Raw genomic sequence first — 15449 nt, forward strand, 5'->3', positions numbered from 1 at the left:
GCCAAGGCTATATATAGAGACGGGAGGAGGAAAAGGGTTGAAAGAAATCTTGGAGAATTCAATGGCGCCTACTTGTGTTGTTACGGGGATATTTGTTAGGTACCCTCGTTGTAGTCCACACGATTTTGCACAGGGTTGATGCCGAACCCTTTTCACGCAGCTGAACTCCTTTAGAGAACAAATTAGCGGCATGAATAATTATATCTCCATCTGTTTATAATCATATTGGTTAGTACTTAGTAAGAGAGATATACAAAATAAATTATATTAAGAAAAAACTTGCACATGCACTATTTTATTTTCTTTATTTTATCCGGTAAGTGATTCATGATTTGTTGGTGTACCTTCTTAATAATACTTAAACTGTAATAGCGTCAATCTACGAGTGACGCTTTTGTTCTCTTCAAAATTTGTCACATTATTTTCATGTTAATGTGAATCAAACTGCAAACAGGTGTATGCCCACGTCTTTTGTGTGCAGCTCACCGTTCATACCTGTCATAGTTAGTCATATTTTTAACCATCGTAGAATGTCAATAAGTTAAAAATAGAGTAAATTTTATAAAACCTTACGTCTTATAGTCAAAATTGCATATATGATTTGTGGCACATAACCACATATTTTATGATCTAAATATTTCATAAAACCCCGTCTTAATTCAAATTTCAATTGATTCCAGCATATCTGAAATAATATTTTTTTTAAGTGGTGAAGAGTTAAACTAACAACTTTAATCAAGAAATCAACAACTAAAAGTTTCATATACATTGTGTGTTTTAAATTTTTATGGTAAATATTTGCCAAATATGTTATTTAGGGGTGGTGTTTTGTAAAACTTAAAAACCACAATAGATGGGGTTCTGTGCCACCAATTTTATACAACTTTGACCATAAAACATAGGTTTACTAAATTTGCTCATAAAAATTATGCAGATAGCCAACAAGCACATATGTATTTGTACCCCAGTTATTTAACCAGTCATCTGTAGCAATCCGTACCGAGAAAACCTACCGAGAAAAGATATGTAGGCAAATAAAACCATTATACTCTTTCGAAAACATCATCCAGTATATAATAATAGAGAAACCAGAAAACCAAATGTAAGAGCTACTCCCTTTGTCCCACTCAATAAGACGTGGCCAAATTTGACACTATCGTCAAAAATAATCTTTGATTTTAAATTTCTCATAAAGCAACCAAATCATAATCATATAAAAGTAAATTAAAATATTAATATAATGATATTGTTTTCATAAAATATAATTTATTTTATAATAAAATAATTATTTATCAAACATTTAAAGTGTTGAATCTAAATATACATGCGTGCCTTATTTAGTGGGACGGAGGGAGTACGTGGTGTGTGCACGGAGCATTTTACCTGGCCAAAGCCAGTAGCGAACCCCCGCACTGGTTCCTTCCACCCACCGGGACCGACGACGCGTAGGCGTAGCCCACCCTCCCACTGACAAGCACGGTCACGGAATCCACGTCACGCTCGGCGCGGCCGCGTCTTTGTCAGCGTGGAGCTGGAGTCTTGTCAGCGTCGACGCGTCGGGCCCCCCCCACCCCCCCCCCCCCCCCCCCCCACCCGTCGCCCGCACCGCGCCCTGACGCCCCCCTCCCCTGCTTGGTACGTCCAGGTCCGTCCACCCCGCACGCCGCCGCTACGAAACAGCCCTCCTCCCTCCTCGCCGCCGACCCCGTCCACGGTTACTGACCTCCCCAACCCCCCACCCGCTTTTCTCCCGGACAGCGACGTACTCGGCCCAACCCCCGCGCGCGCCGTCCGCGTCCGCGTCCGCGTCCCGTCCCGTCCCGCGCCGAGCCGACTGTGAGTTGAGTCAGCTAAGCTACATCCAGTGCGTTCGCTTTAGCGCTTTATTACTACTTGTACCACTACTAGTAGTGCTAGTGTGCTATACTGCCCTGCTGGTAGCCTGGTACCCAGCGCCCACCTTCGCTGAGCGTTCGACGCCGAGTGAGTACTGAGTGCGTCGAGCCCGTCGCCGTCCGTCGTCATCGCCGCGAAAAGCGCCCGCCCGCGGCGCAGCCATCGCCCATCATAAAAATACTGTGTGGTTGTCTCCCGCACGTGCCGGAACGCAACTTGGAGCTCTTTCTTTCTTTCTTTTTTCCCGCCTCCTGAGAGAACACAACTTGCAGATATGCAGTACTAGTAATCAGTTGATGGTTGCCGCGTAGATACAGAGAGGGTGAACTTGACGGCGAAGGAAAACGAACGAAAATCTTTTTTTCTTGTAACTTGTGTGTGCTCGAGCATCTGCCCTATAGCCCCTTGACGACCGGAAGAGCCAACGCGAGAGCTTTCGTAGAGTACCGTCTTTTTTATCGATGAAAGAAACCGCCGCAGATACGTTCACGGACATTACAGCGATTCGCGATGTTTGGTGTCCGCAACCGAAACGAAGAGGATGAGATAAACAAATGTTTGAAGGCAATCTTGCGCAACTGAACCTATAAACAAGCCACTGAACAGAATAACCAGTGGGCATGCATGCTGCTGCACCCTGATACAATAATGCATCTCCTAGAAACCAAAAAAGAATCATATACAGCTAGAAATCAGCTCGCCGTATCTTGGAGGTGAACTGAATCCAAGGCCAAGTCAAGGAGAAACAAAAAATGTGATAATTCCCCCCCAAGGGCCAATATCGACCACAAAGATTTGATAATATTCTGACTGAAACAGACCTCCATTTTTAGAGCATAAAAAGATTTAGATGATATATTCTGACTGAAACAGGCCTCCATCTCTTTGTCATGAAAATTCTGCTTCATAACTGCATACAAATAGAATACAACACACAGGTCGGTGGCTAGCCTACTTCACGACGATGTTAACACAAGTCCTTGTTAACAAACGTGCAACTTCAATCATCCATCAAATTTTCTTTTTCACCATCCAACACTAAAGATATGGTATAGCGTCATTTTTTTAAAGAGGGGTTAATACTGAAACGTCAGTGCTGGCGACCTCTTGCCTTGGGGGAAAATTGTTGGCCAAGTCGGATCCACGAGGGTACCAGATGACTCCTGGATGTCTCAACGTTTTCGAGTCGCCTGCGACCACCTAACGCCCAGCTAGCAACTGCCAAAAGACAATCGAAGACGAACATGACTACATGAGCATAAAAAAAAACTGGGGCAACTGAACGAGCATGAGCATAAAAAAATATAGAGAAGAACATGAACATGTGGAATCGGCCAATGGGCGTCCACTGTATCTGCATCTGTAATTGACTATACCTAATTGGGAAAAGAATACCATGCACTTCCTCTTGTTGGATTGGTCTCCTCGCTGCCTCGACAGTTGCTAGGTGCGCTAGCTCATCTCGTGCTTCCCAAAGATGCCTACAAGAACAACAGGCACATGAGGTCACTGGTCAGTAAGCAGCCAATAGGGTCTTGAATTCTGATTTACACAGCACTCTAAATGTACTGATGCTCCAGTTACATGTCACTTGTCAGCAAGTAGCCAGTACGATCTTGAACTCTGATTTACACAGCGTTCTAAATGTAATGATGCTTCTGTTACATGTACTAATAATGAACAAGACAGGTCAACTACGAAGTGGCAGAAAAAAAAAAGGAGAGCCAATAGAACAATTTATGCCAATAGAACAATTTATACTTTTGTAGTATTGCAGTCAAATTTACTCACAGTTTTGTGCATACTTCTAACAATTTGAAAGTGCAAGGAAGTAAGTTACTTTGGATCTGATTGGCCAGCAATCAATCCTGTAACAGCAAAGTAAACTTATTTAGAACTACATGCCTGTCCTTGGATCCACAGGGAATTCGGATAACTATGGAGCCTGGATGATTAAAGAACTGCAAGCCAGCAAACAATGCTCATCTCATCGTTTTGGTTTTCCTTATCACTATAATAAACAAACCCCACTCGTCACTTTCCAAACAAACCAGCAAGAGAAGCAGCAGCAACTTTGCAATATACCGGGGAAGATTATGGATCCACAGGTTAGTCTGTATGACAAAAATAGTTCAACTTGGCAGATGAACAAAACTAAAAAACAAAAACTCAATTTGCAGTTCATCCCTTCTCACTTTGACCAAAATGAGCATGACCATATTATTGATGCACTTTAATGATCTGAGATTGCATAAAGTTCCAAGATATTTGCAAAGTTGCAGAAAGTAATGTTAGAAATTAGCTTTTTTGTGATTAATGGAAATTCTACAGGAATGCAAGGGCAGTAAGATACCGTAAGCACCATCTAGTTATGTTAGGCCATAGTGGTAAAATCTAAAAAGTGGATGTTTTTAACCCCCCCCCCCCCCACCCCCACAAAAAAAAAGGAAAGAAGAAGAAGTTTATAAGATTGGCATGCTGATCAAGAAAAAGAGATATTAAAGAAATAAAGTCAAGTGGTTATCTGATGAATGTAAAGGAATAAATAGGACTGTCTTATGCATTCATGTGAACCAACAAGAGAAAAAAAAAAAACCTTGAGGCTAAAGCAATGTAGACTCATCAACACAACTTTGTTTTCTCCCCTGAGGTTAAAGCAGAAGAAAACGATATGGACTCAACAGCACAACTTCTGTGAGATCTGTTATAGTCATCAGTCATCAAGTGCAAGTGTGCAACTGCCAGACTGGAAGCAACAAGAACCCTAGAAGCCATGAATGCATCATTCCTCAAAAGGGCCATTCAACGCAGTGGATCTACTATGTGCACATTTGGATCTTTGGATGCATTTCTGGAGACCATCACCTAACCCAACAGTGCCATTCTCACATGGAAGCATTGTGAAGATACTGTTCTTTAGGACCATGATGAGTTAACAATGAGAACTAATAGAAGATCTGCTATTTACTTAGTATATATACTGTAGGTCGTAAGTTAAGCTTCTCATGGACTGGACCACCAGAATAGATACTTTTTTTATTGTTTAGATGGCTAGGAAATCATGATACTTTGGACCATAAAGTTATAGACTTCTGTTCCAACTAGTGTGTGCTATAAGCTACACCTGATTAAGATTCCTCAGAAATTTCCAGAATAAAAAGGAAAATTTGCAAGCAACAGTGAGTACATGAGGTTAAGAAGTTATTTTTTTCAAAAGTAGACCAGAGCCAAGAGATCCGAGAAGCATTGAAGAATCAGAGAGTATGCATCTAATATACATCTCACAACTATTGCCATCTGTTGATGTTACAAACACAAGAATTATCTTTGGTTCACTTAATGCACAATAGCATGCAGGTCGGCTGAGCTTTCATGAAACAACATTTGAACATTCAAGATCTGAAGAAACAAAGTTAAAGTGCTGAATCAATGCAAGATAGATTGCCTATCTAGTACTTCCTCCGTTTCATAATGTAAGTCATTCTAGCATTGCCCATATTCATATAGATGTTAATGAATCTAGGCACACATATATGTCTAGATTCATTAACATCAATATGAATGTGGAAAATGCTAGAATGACTTACATTGTGAAACGGAGGGAGTAGATGCTAATCGCTGCTGCCTCCAAAATAGGTGCCACCCTTGGCTCCTCTTAACCACCCCCATGGGCCACTAGAGCCAACCATGGTGCTACCACTACAGGAAATGCAGTGTTATTGTGACCACTGATTCTGACATTGCCATCCCATGGGAACATCGCCAAAGCCAGCCATGGCGTAGCTGTACCCATGAAATGGCAGCTCAAGGACAAGATGCTTACCAAGAGGGGGAGAAGCTGCTGTTTACCAATTCCAGCATGGGTCCATGTGGTTAATTGGTTATTGCAGTGATGCAACTTCAGTGCACGTACTACATACAAGAACACGGCTAGTATTTCTTAGCTACCAAGTTATCGTCAGTATTAGGTTCTTGTACAGATGGAGTGCAGTAAACTCTATCTTGGTTAACTAGAATAGATTGAGTTGTGGGGGGACCAAACCTCTATACAAAATTGCAATAGTCTGCACCCTCCCACATTGACCCACCCTGTGGAGATGCCTCCATGGCACCATAGCCCCATTTGGGTCACAGGACACATCGACTAGGCTGAATGGCACTTATCCCAACCACGCTAATCACAAGTCAAAAGTCAAAACCCCTTGCTTGATTTCTAAGTTTAAAGGCAATGTTGGCCCTTTCAGAACGGAACAGTGTTCTAAACAGAGTAACAGTCAACACAAATGCGTCGCTCCACCAATCTCTGACAGAATTCAAGTAAATTACTCTCGTCAGCAAATTATATATACCAATTTTTCAAATCGCAATATGGAATTGTACTTATGAAAAAGGCTTGCCTTGAGATATATAATATACATATATCTATTACTTTTGGTGGTGCCCGCAAAAAGAGAAGACTTTGACTTTTTCCTAGCCCCCACAGGCCAAACTTCACACAAGAAAAATATGATAATCGAATACCCTTATTATGGATTTTTTTTTCATCGCTCTAGACAATAGGAATAACGTCTTTTAGAGGCATTAAAAATATATAGAACAAACTATTTTTATAAAAAAAATCATTGCAACGCACGGGCACTATGCTAGTGTAATCAAATTTTACTAATCATGGAAGCACTAAGTGACTGATTCTGGCTAGTAAAATTAGGACCCACCCCCCCCCCCCCCAAAAAAAAAAAAAGGAGGGTGGGGTGGGGAGTATGGGTTTGGCAAACAGTGTTGACTAACTGATAATTCGCATTTCTGTGACACAACTACTAGACAGTAAAACATCCAAAATGCATGTTAGGGCATAAGCCATTAGAGACTAGAGGCATAAATATGTATTCTAAATCCCAAGAAAACTCCAGAGACATTGAAAAATATTATTTCAGACAGGCCACATTTGTTCAAGTACAAATGGATTGAACCAGGAGCAAATAAGCACAATTAAACAACATCATCCAACAACTACTCCCTCCGTTTCACAATGTAAGTCATTCTAGCATTTCCCACATTCATATTGATATTAATGAATCTAGACATATATATGTCTAGATTCATTAATATCAATATGAATGTGGGAAATGCTAGAATGACTTACATTGTGAAACGGAGTAAGTAGCAAATAGCAGCAATACCACTAATTCGTTTGCTCTCGTCGAAAAATCATTTGACAATAGTTTGTAGGTTATAACTGTTGTTTCTGAATTAGACTTAGAAGCAGTTGTGGCTTAAACATAATGAGTTTGCTATCTTCCGATAATATTTGCTTTGTTATCTTGTGAAACATCACTTTTCCTGTGATTTAGCCTGATATGATCTGCAGGGAGCTGATACTGTTGTGTAAAATTTAAGTATTGTCTCAGTTTTAGCTAGTAGTATTTATCATAAACCAATTCTGTTACGAACAAACAAGAAGAATCTACACAAGCAACATACAGTAACACTTATACGTATGTAAACAATGTGCAAAAACGCAGCACCAGAATTCCTAAGGACACGAGAACTGATTTTTAGAGGAAATGCAGCGAGATGCAAAATTTGCAACCTTTTTCTAGTCTGCAAAGAATTAAGTGGCAAATAATAATCCAGCTAAGCTCATCCATAAAACATAGCATTTCCTCAATACAACTCCATCCATTCATAACATCCGGGTGAAATCAGAACAGGAAGAATCAAGCCTCGTATCACAATACCTCTAAGCAATAGAGAGACATCTACTCCAGGGTCTAACATATTCCGTCAGAAACAAGATCAAACACAACCCAAAAAAAAAATTAAAAATTAAGAGCCATCTTTTTCTTGACGATATTGTTTCATTCACTTGTAGCATTATCTCTAAAAGATTTTACATGGATATCCATCACTACTATCAATTCCTATCCAAGAAACCCAAGATTTTACACAACAGAAAGGGGAAAAAAAGTAGCAATAAGGAATAATCAGCTAGGCAAGAAGAGACTAACTACCGGGAGAGGCGCGGCACTGGTCGAAGCGGCGGAGCACCTCCGGGTCGTGCATGGAGAGCACGAAGCGCGAGAGCGCCTCGAGGAAGAGCGCCGCCTGGTACCCCCCGGCGGCGGCGACGAGCTCCGAAAGAACGCCTCGACGGAGCCTGTTGGCATCGAGGGCGACGTCCTTGAGCTCCTCCAAGAACGCCTCCACGTCAGCCGCGCCGGACACCTCGGCGGAGATGAAGGCCTCCTGGACACGGCGGAGGCGGTCGGAGATTGAGGGGACGGCCGCGCGGATCCGGCGGTCGACGCGGTCGGTAGCGGCGAGGAGCCGCGGGGAGGGCGAAAGCGACCGGAGGAGGGAGGTTACGAGGGACGGGTGGAGGTCGCCGACCCACAGGAAGGGGAGCTCGAGAGGCGAGCGCCAGTCTCCGGCGGAGACGGCCTGGGCGGGGTCCTGGCGGGCGGCGGCGTCGAGGGCGGACCAGTGCGCCTGGAAGTGGGCCTCGACGGCGGCGGCGGAGGAGGAAAGCGGGTCGTCCCAGCCTCCGGACGAGGAGGAGGAGGAGGAGGAGAGCGCGCGGCGGAGCAGGGGGAGGAGCGGCGAGCGGAGGGTGGATAGCCAGGCGGCGAAGAACTCCCGCATCGGCCGCCTGGCCCCCGGAGCCCCGCGACCAGGAGGAGGAGGAGGAGGAGGCCTCGGCATTCTTGCGGCTGCGGTGGCGCGGCGAGGGGAGGCGGTGGTTGGCCGTGCCCGGCGTTAGGGATTCCGGGGGAGATCGCCGCCGATTGGAGATTCGGAGGGAGGGAAGCGTGGGTGGGGAACGGAGACGGAGGTGGGCCTCGACTGCGAGTGATGTAGGAGAGTTATGGGCTGGCCCATTTGCTTTGTGTTTCTTTGACATTCAAACATGGTCTAAATCCAAAAAAGGTTTTATAATTTTTAATCATATTTTACAATATTTCCCTTTAATATATGATACAACTCCTAGTGCAAAGTGAAACAAGATATACTTTACTTGGTGCAATGTGTATTTAGTCTGTTGTACATCTATGTATATGCTGTCCCATGATAAAAGAAAATGTATACGCTGTTCCTTGAGAGCAACTTTTGTTGGATCCATGAATACATCCTTGAACGGTTTTTAAGGTTGAGGGAAAAAAGTTTGTTGTTGTCCCTACTAGACCCCTGAAATAGAAATACACCTAAATCTTCCCACATCCTCATCTGTCTTTTATAAAAGGAGGACATCTCTGCCACGTTCACCCTTCTCATCCTTCATTCCTTCCGCCCTCCTCATCCTTCATTCCTTCCTTTGGTGCGGCCTTCACCGCACCGCCGGTCTATTCCAACCATTTATGCGCCGACCGCTCCCTCCCTTCTCTACTCATTCTTGTACTCATTCTCGTATCATCTCGCTCGGCTAGCCTCTGCTCATTCTCGTATCATCGCCTCCGAGTGAAAATTCTTGCATCACCTCCCTCCCTCCGGTGAAACACGCCCGCAATTCACTTTAGACGTTTAACATTTCTACTTAAGAGAAACGTCCAGGGTCTTCTGTCTAGCTACACAAGATGGTAGGCTAGACGATCTAGGTTTGAAGCTTTATCCTTTTTAATTATTTGATATTATATCCTTCCCTAATATTCACGGACATTTCTACTTAAGATAACACCCATGCCTTCATGGACATATTAATTCATTTTTAAAATTTAAGAAAGTTGTTTTAAAAAATCATATTAATTCATTTTTAAAATTTAAAATAATTAATACTTAATTAATTATGCGTGCGCTAATGGCTCACCTCGTTTTGCGGATCTTCTCAATCTTCTCTTTTCCTCTCCTCTCAATAACTCCTAATTGTCGCGGATTATTATCTACTTAGGTATAAGAATAAATTAAAAAACAAAATAATAAATAGATTTCAAAAGATTATTTAGCAACGCAGTAAAAAAATATAAGAAAAAAAATGCTTTTTAATACCATAGACCAAAAAATCCTATAAATAATCTGAAAAAACGGGGCCTCAGCCGCTACCCGTGTGGCTTACATGAACGATGAACCCGGCCGTAACAAACAGCCCAGCGGCCCAGCCCACGCACGCCTCCGCGCCGCGCCTCAACACGACGGCGACCGAGCCGGCGCGGGCTGCTTCCGGCTCCTCTTCCGCAACGTCCCGCCGCAGCTCCGCCCCGACTCCGACGACGACGCCCTCCTCTTCCCGCTCTGCGAGGCCTCCGCCACGGCGGGGTCCTCTCCTCCTCCTCCTCCCGCCGCCGCCGCGCTCCTCCGGTTCACGCGTAGCGCGCGGCGCAGCCCCTGATCGCTCTCCCCGAGATGCTTCACCTGCATCATCTCGTCATATCGATCGATCATGAGATCCCGGCTATTACATATTATCAGGGGAAACGAATTCGAATGCCGAGCAGGGGAGGATAGGAGTTTCACGCGAGTACGCGACGGCACCTGTACGGCTTATAATACCTTGCAGAAGAGGGAGCAGTAGTCGTGCCCGGACGGCAGCGGCCGCGCGCACGCGGCGCAGGGGTTCTCCACGCTCGCCGACCGCTTCCTCGCCGTGCGCTCGTTCAGGAACACCACCTCGTGGTCACTCAACGTGTGCGACTGCATGCCCGATACCATGTAGGAGTAAGACTCATGATCAGTACAGTACGTCTGTACGTGACGATCGAATTGGTAGCTAATTAAAGGAACGCTTGAACCGTGGCAACCCGAGATCGCTGTACCTGGATGCCGTTGCAATCGAATAGCTTTAGGTCGTCGACGCGGACGACGAAGCAGGACGCATACTTCCAAATCTGTTATATTTTCCTCCATGTCAGACCAAGTAAAGATCGGCCAAAAGCTCGAAACACGTACGGCGTCGACAGGGCATGGCTGGGGGGGGGGGGGGGGGGGGCAGGGCATCTCACCGCGGAGAAACGAGGGACGGCGTCGTCGTATCAATTTACCTGTAGGACGCCGTGCGAGGCGTCGTGGGGGAGGCAGTGGCGGCAGAGCGCGGCGGCGCAGTCGACGCAGAAGTGGTTCTTGTCGTTCTTGCGCTCCCCCGGGTGCGCGCCGCACGAGTCGAAGAACTCCTCCGACAGCAGGCCGCGCAGCCACTGCGGGGCGCCGCGAACGGCCGGCGACTGCATCCAAGGTCACCGACGACGACGACGACGATCGAGCTGCGGGTTGGCACCACCGGCACGGTCAAGGCTGCGTGCTTAGACCACAGTGCGGCTCGAATGGATGGGATCATGGGATCGATCGAGGAATGCGGGCTTGAGACGATTGTCTCGATTCAAAAAGCGAAAAACTCGGTGGTTCGGCACCGCCATATGTGGGCGCGGCTGCTCTCATCGTCTCTGCTGCACGCATCTCTCGCGCTCTTCTGTTCTTGTCTCAGGCTCTAGCCTCTAGGCCACTCAATCACTCATCCTAGTCATAGGAAAGAAGTCCATCTTAGGTCCCTCAACTAAGTCCATCTTTTGTTGTTAAAGAAGTTTTATCTCGTGTTTGATTGGGACCAGGGGCAGATCCAGGAACAAAAAAAATCTTGGGGGGCAGGGGGCTCAATTACACAATTTTTTCAACTTCCAGCCAACTAGGAACCTTTAGTTTATCATTCATCGTGAAAAAATCGAAGGGGGTGCTCCGGGGGGGGGTATCCATGAGTTTTGTGGGTGTAGGGGGGACTCAAGTCCCCCTGCACCCCGCACCCACGTCCGCCCCTGATTGGGACTTGTATCAACCCAAAGGTATAAATATTCAGGGTCATTGTAATCTATCTACACAAATCGATACAATTACTTTTGGCGCATTGCCACCTTTTATTCCAGCAAGTTCTTAGTTTTGAGTTACGTTGCATCGTTTCAATCTCTGGTGAGGAAGTAAGTTCGGTCAATTGTATTATACTGTTGTTTAGAGTCATAATGGCATAGTTATGACTTTCTCAGTTAAATCCGATATTCTAACTAAGTTGGTGTTTCTCTAAGCATACTGTTGTTTTTGATTGATCAATATATTCGTCGCGTTTGTGTAGATCTATCGGCTAAATAAGTTTATTATCGTTAATATTATACTGTCTTAGTTAGGTCCGATCTATTAGGGCTTGTTCACTTTGCTACCATTTTCAACCTTACCAAGTTTTGGCAAATCTAAATTTTGGTAAGGTTGCCAAAATTTTGGCAAGATTGCCAAATTTTGGCAAGATTTAATATGTACCTATTAAAATTTAGCAACAAACTAAATGTAGCCACTTTTTTTTAACTTTGCTAAAAAAGGTAAGGTTGAAAATGGTAGCAAAGTGAACAAGCCCTTAGTTTGCTACTAATAAGTTTAATTTTAGTAAACCGATAGATTTTTATGCAATATTCCATCATAGTTCTAGCCGATAAGTTATCAACATTATGAGTTTTAGCTATTAGATGTATGGGCAAACTAGTCGATATACATGTGAATCTACTTACATGGGATTTCCATCCGATGTATGCTTTTAACCATTGGAGCTGCATCTATCACACTATGTCAATATTAGTCGATTGGTTCATTGGTTCAATTCTTTCTATCAATTCTTGTAAATTGAAGGATCAAATTAATTGACACGCCATGAACCCCAACTTTAGAATTTGCATTGGATTTAAGCAGATCTCTCAGATCTTTCTATGCTACGACATATTTTGTGTCAAAAAAAACATATCATAATTGTTAATACAGATCCTCTATGATCGACTTTGTGGTTGAGGGAAGAGACTCAGTCTCAACCTGCAGTAGAGGGAGGCAAAATAAACGTTTTCACTCATACAACAAACAGTACTAGGAGAATTGTCATGCCGTATTGGGCCCCCATATTCGTGGGCCTGAAGCTACGGCCCGCCTGTATATGATGCTCTGGATTCTTGCATGGACAGCCCAAGCACTAACAAGCAAGGCCCACGAGCCCCAAGCTCCCAAGCCAGCCCAGCCAGGTTTCGATTCGTGATCGGTGCAGATGCGGTCTACCGGTCTACCCGTCTCCGGCGCTACGAGATTCGATCTGAGCCGCACAAAATGAACGGACGGCTGGAGATGTCCACAGGTCTGGAATTGGGGAGCGGTTCCGGTAGGGCCGGTGGCCTCCCCGTCGGCGATCGCCGCTCGCGTCGCCGCCGACGACACCAGGAGCTCCGCCTGCCCGCCGCGCGCCGCCGAGCGCAGGAGGAGGCGAGGTTGGAAGGCGGTCACTCTGGCGTGGTACGTACTGAGCTCGTCTGGTCTTTCTCGTGCCTCCGGCTCCGCTTCGTTCGTCAACTAGGGTTTCCATGTTCATCGCTTCGACGCTTCCTGTAACTTCAGTGTGGGCTTCTCTTTGTTAGGTGTGGTTGAATCAGGTGAAGTTTATGGCGTGCAGTTTTTCTTCATTAGATTACAGACTCCAGGAAAAATGATAATGGTCGCAATTTGCAGACGTTTCACTGCAATGGAGTACAGAGAGGTCAGGAGGAGCATTTGATGAATCAAGTAAAGGTGTACAGAAAAATAAGCCTACTGGTTCGGAACTTTTCATCTCTATTTCCATTTTGTTGTTATTAAGAGGTCAGGAGGAGGCTGGGTGGTGAGGTTGTACAATTTTCTTTATCTTTTTTTTCCCATTTCAATCGCACGCTAATAATTATTTGGGTTTAAATCATATATTCCAGTCACTATCAACTTATTAGAATTAAAAACAATTCTAGTGCTACATTTCTAATCTTGGCATGTTTTGATGGTATAGAACCGAAATGTCCGTCATCTTTAATAAATGCCATTTAGATCATTGGGAACAATTGAGCTGGTGAAGCAGGGAATTAACCATTATGGGGGTTAGAATTGCTATAGTACCTAGACTATGTGAAAATCGCTGATAGAGCAATCTTTCATTTGTTTTAGCTAAGAATATGAGATTGACAATGCAAAAGCTAAATAAGTTTACTGGGGTAAACATGGCCAGTATTGTGATTTAAAGAATTATTAGTAGGAAACATGGTGATAGTAACATGTATGCTAGTTACTACTATTCATTTACACTTGAAGTTGGTTTTCCTTCATAACTTTTTGCAAGGTTTGATTGGTTTTAATTTATGTGCTTGCCCACCCAAATTCAAGGTAAACCATCAGTTTCAATGATTATATGGGCACCAGTCCTTGCCACAGTCCAAATCTCCTTGCTTACCTCGGTCCATGCTTAGTCATCTTGTCTGTTCATCTCATCATGTTTTCCTGATGACCATGTGACATGTCACACAAATGTACAGAATTCAATAGAAGTCAGTTTTTGAGTACTCATATCCGTGGTCTGTCAGTGAATTGTGAAAAGGTAAATATGTCCATGTTTCTTAGCTCCGGTTTGCTCCATTCAATTAATTTCTCCAGGCCTTATGTCTTCTCAGAGGCATACATTGCATACAGATATGTATTGAAAACATTCCTTTGCCTGCATTCACAGTCACATTTACATGGGTGCAGACAAAGGGTGGGAATTTGGATGCGAAGCAACCATGTTTATTGTGCGATCAGCGTTCGGCAGGTCAGTCTGATAATGCAGCGTATCTGTACCACCGCTGTGTGCATGTGGATGGCCGCTCTGAGGCGTGACATGTCGTAGTCACCTATGCAGGTATTTGCACAGTTCTGATTTAATTATTGATCTGTGTACTGAAATAACAGTATATCAACCCAAATGAGTAAGCTATAATCCTTTTGGAACCGTCTTACTACTTTTGCTTGTGATAACATCATTTAGCTTCCTGGAATAGTTCATATATGTTTCTTGCTTCTTCAATTTTACATTGCAGGAATGCATGGTATGATTGTATAACTTGTTACTCAACTTCCGAAGTCCTAACGGCATTTCAAATGAGCTTCCAAATTGTTGAATTTGCTCTTCAAGGAAAATCCACTAGAAAAAAATGTTGCTGACAATACCCAATGACAGGTGGATCCTGCTGCAGTTTACATCGGCATGTAGCAATTTGGTTCGATGATACTGCTCTGATGTCCTTGACGAGGAGGGAAATAAGGGTATTCTTTATGACCGTTTTGTCTGTAATTGCACCAGTAAAGAATGGAGAACTCTATATCTGAACATTTTGGGCTTTAGTTTTACCTCTTCTGAAACTTCTGATGACAATTTCTTCTGCATTTTTTCATGTTCCAGGTATATAAAATAAACCCGTATCGACCTTTGTCTGTCTGCTGTTTGTGGTGTCCTACATTGCAGGAGCTAATCTGATTTGAATTTTTATGTTTTTAGAACAAGTTAAGAAAGCAAGCAGTTGTGCCAAACAAGGGAGTACAAAGCAGTTGGGTCATAAAAATTCAGGACAGGATCTGTTCCTCTGTGCGTGCACTGTGAAACATATGCCATCATAGTGTTCATAACCACTGGCCCATTCAAGGGATGAGCTTATTTAAGAGAGCAACAGAAGAACTTCTGAAATGACCAGGGAAAAGATGCAAAAGCCGTGATATTGTGGTAGTAGTACACAAAGACATTCCTTCGTCATTGATCTCCAACGGGAGCAGTGTCTGAT

The 15449-nt window shown here is 44.0% G+C and overlaps 3 protein-coding genes across 5 annotated transcripts; 1 reads left to right on the forward strand and 2 right to left on the reverse strand.

Annotated features, from left to right (window-relative positions):
• Nucleotides 1-2391: 2391 nt before the first annotated feature.
• LOC127761515 (protein INAPERTURATE POLLEN 1 homolog) lies at nt 2392-8710 on the reverse strand. Of its 3 annotated transcripts, none has more exons than XR_008015261.1 (3): nt 7908-8710; nt 3292-3377; nt 2392-3114 (listed from the first exon to the last, which is right to left on the reverse strand). XR_008015261.1 is itself a non-coding variant. In XM_052285821.1 (1 exon), exon 1 carries the CDS (start codon nt 8596-8598, stop codon nt 7900-7902), a length of 699 nt encoding a protein of 232 aa, XP_052141781.1. In that variant the 5' UTR covers nt 8599-8710; the 3' UTR covers nt 7056-7899. The 3 variants fall into 3 exon arrangements, 1 of the variants encoding a protein (XP_052141781.1); XR_008015260.1 differs by having other exon boundaries at nt 2395-3114; nt 3273-3377; XM_052285821.1 differs by lacking the exons at nt 2392-3114; nt 3292-3377 and having other exon boundaries at nt 7056-8710.
• Nucleotides 8711-9918: 1208 nt separating this feature from the next.
• On the reverse strand, nt 9919-11190 carry LOC127764499 (protein RGF1 INDUCIBLE TRANSCRIPTION FACTOR 1-like). Its single transcript, XM_052289382.1, has 4 exons — nt 10866-11190; nt 10641-10712; nt 10378-10518; nt 9919-10239 (listed from the first exon to the last, which is right to left on the reverse strand). The coding sequence occupies exons 1-4, from the start codon at nt 11049-11051 to the stop codon at nt 10012-10014; spliced, it is 627 nt and encodes a 208-aa protein (XP_052145342.1). The 5' UTR covers nt 11052-11190; the 3' UTR covers nt 9919-10011.
• A 1776-nt stretch (nt 11191-12966) lies between these two features.
• Nucleotides 12967-14511, forward strand: LOC127762625 (uncharacterized). Its single transcript, XM_052287106.1, has 4 exons — nt 12967-13131; nt 13254-13268; nt 13345-13428; nt 14383-14511. The coding sequence occupies exons 1-4, from the start codon at nt 12967-12969 to the stop codon at nt 14509-14511; spliced, it is 393 nt and encodes a 130-aa protein (XP_052143066.1).
• The last annotated feature ends 938 nt before the right edge of the window (nt 14512-15449 follow it).

The sequence above is a fragment of the Oryza glaberrima genome, chromosome 2 (genome assembly GCF_000147395.1).
Source record: "Oryza glaberrima chromosome 2, OglaRS2, whole genome shotgun sequence".
NCBI classification, from domain to species: Eukaryota; Viridiplantae; Streptophyta; class Magnoliopsida; order Poales; family Poaceae; genus Oryza; species Oryza glaberrima.

Bases quoted from the DNA above. Each gene is read 5' to 3' on its own strand.
- LOC127761515 (XM_052285821.1), bottom strand. From the start codon at position 8,598: ATGCCGAGGCCTCCTCCTCCTCCTCCTCCTGGTCGCGGGGCTCCGGGG.
- LOC127764499 (XM_052289382.1), bottom strand. From the start codon at position 11,051: ATGCAGTCGCCGGCCGTTCGCGGCGCCCCGCAGTGGCTGCGCGGCCTG. The intron at 10,713-10,865 runs GTAAATTGATAC...AAAATATAACAG, and splicing joins CCTCGCACGGCGTCCTACAG to ATTTGGAAGTATGCGTCCTG. The intron at 10,519-10,640 runs GTACAGCGATCT...TCGGGCATGCAG, and splicing joins TCGATTGCAACGGCATCCAG to TCGCACACGTTGAGTGACCA.
- LOC127762625 (XM_052287106.1), top strand. From the start codon at position 12,967: ATGTCCACAGGTCTGGAATTGGGGAGCGGTTCCGGTAGGGCCGGTGGC. The intron at 13,429-14,382 runs GTTCGGAACTTT...ACATGGGTGCAG, and splicing joins ACAGAAAAATAAGCCTACTG to ACAAAGGGTGGGAATTTGGA.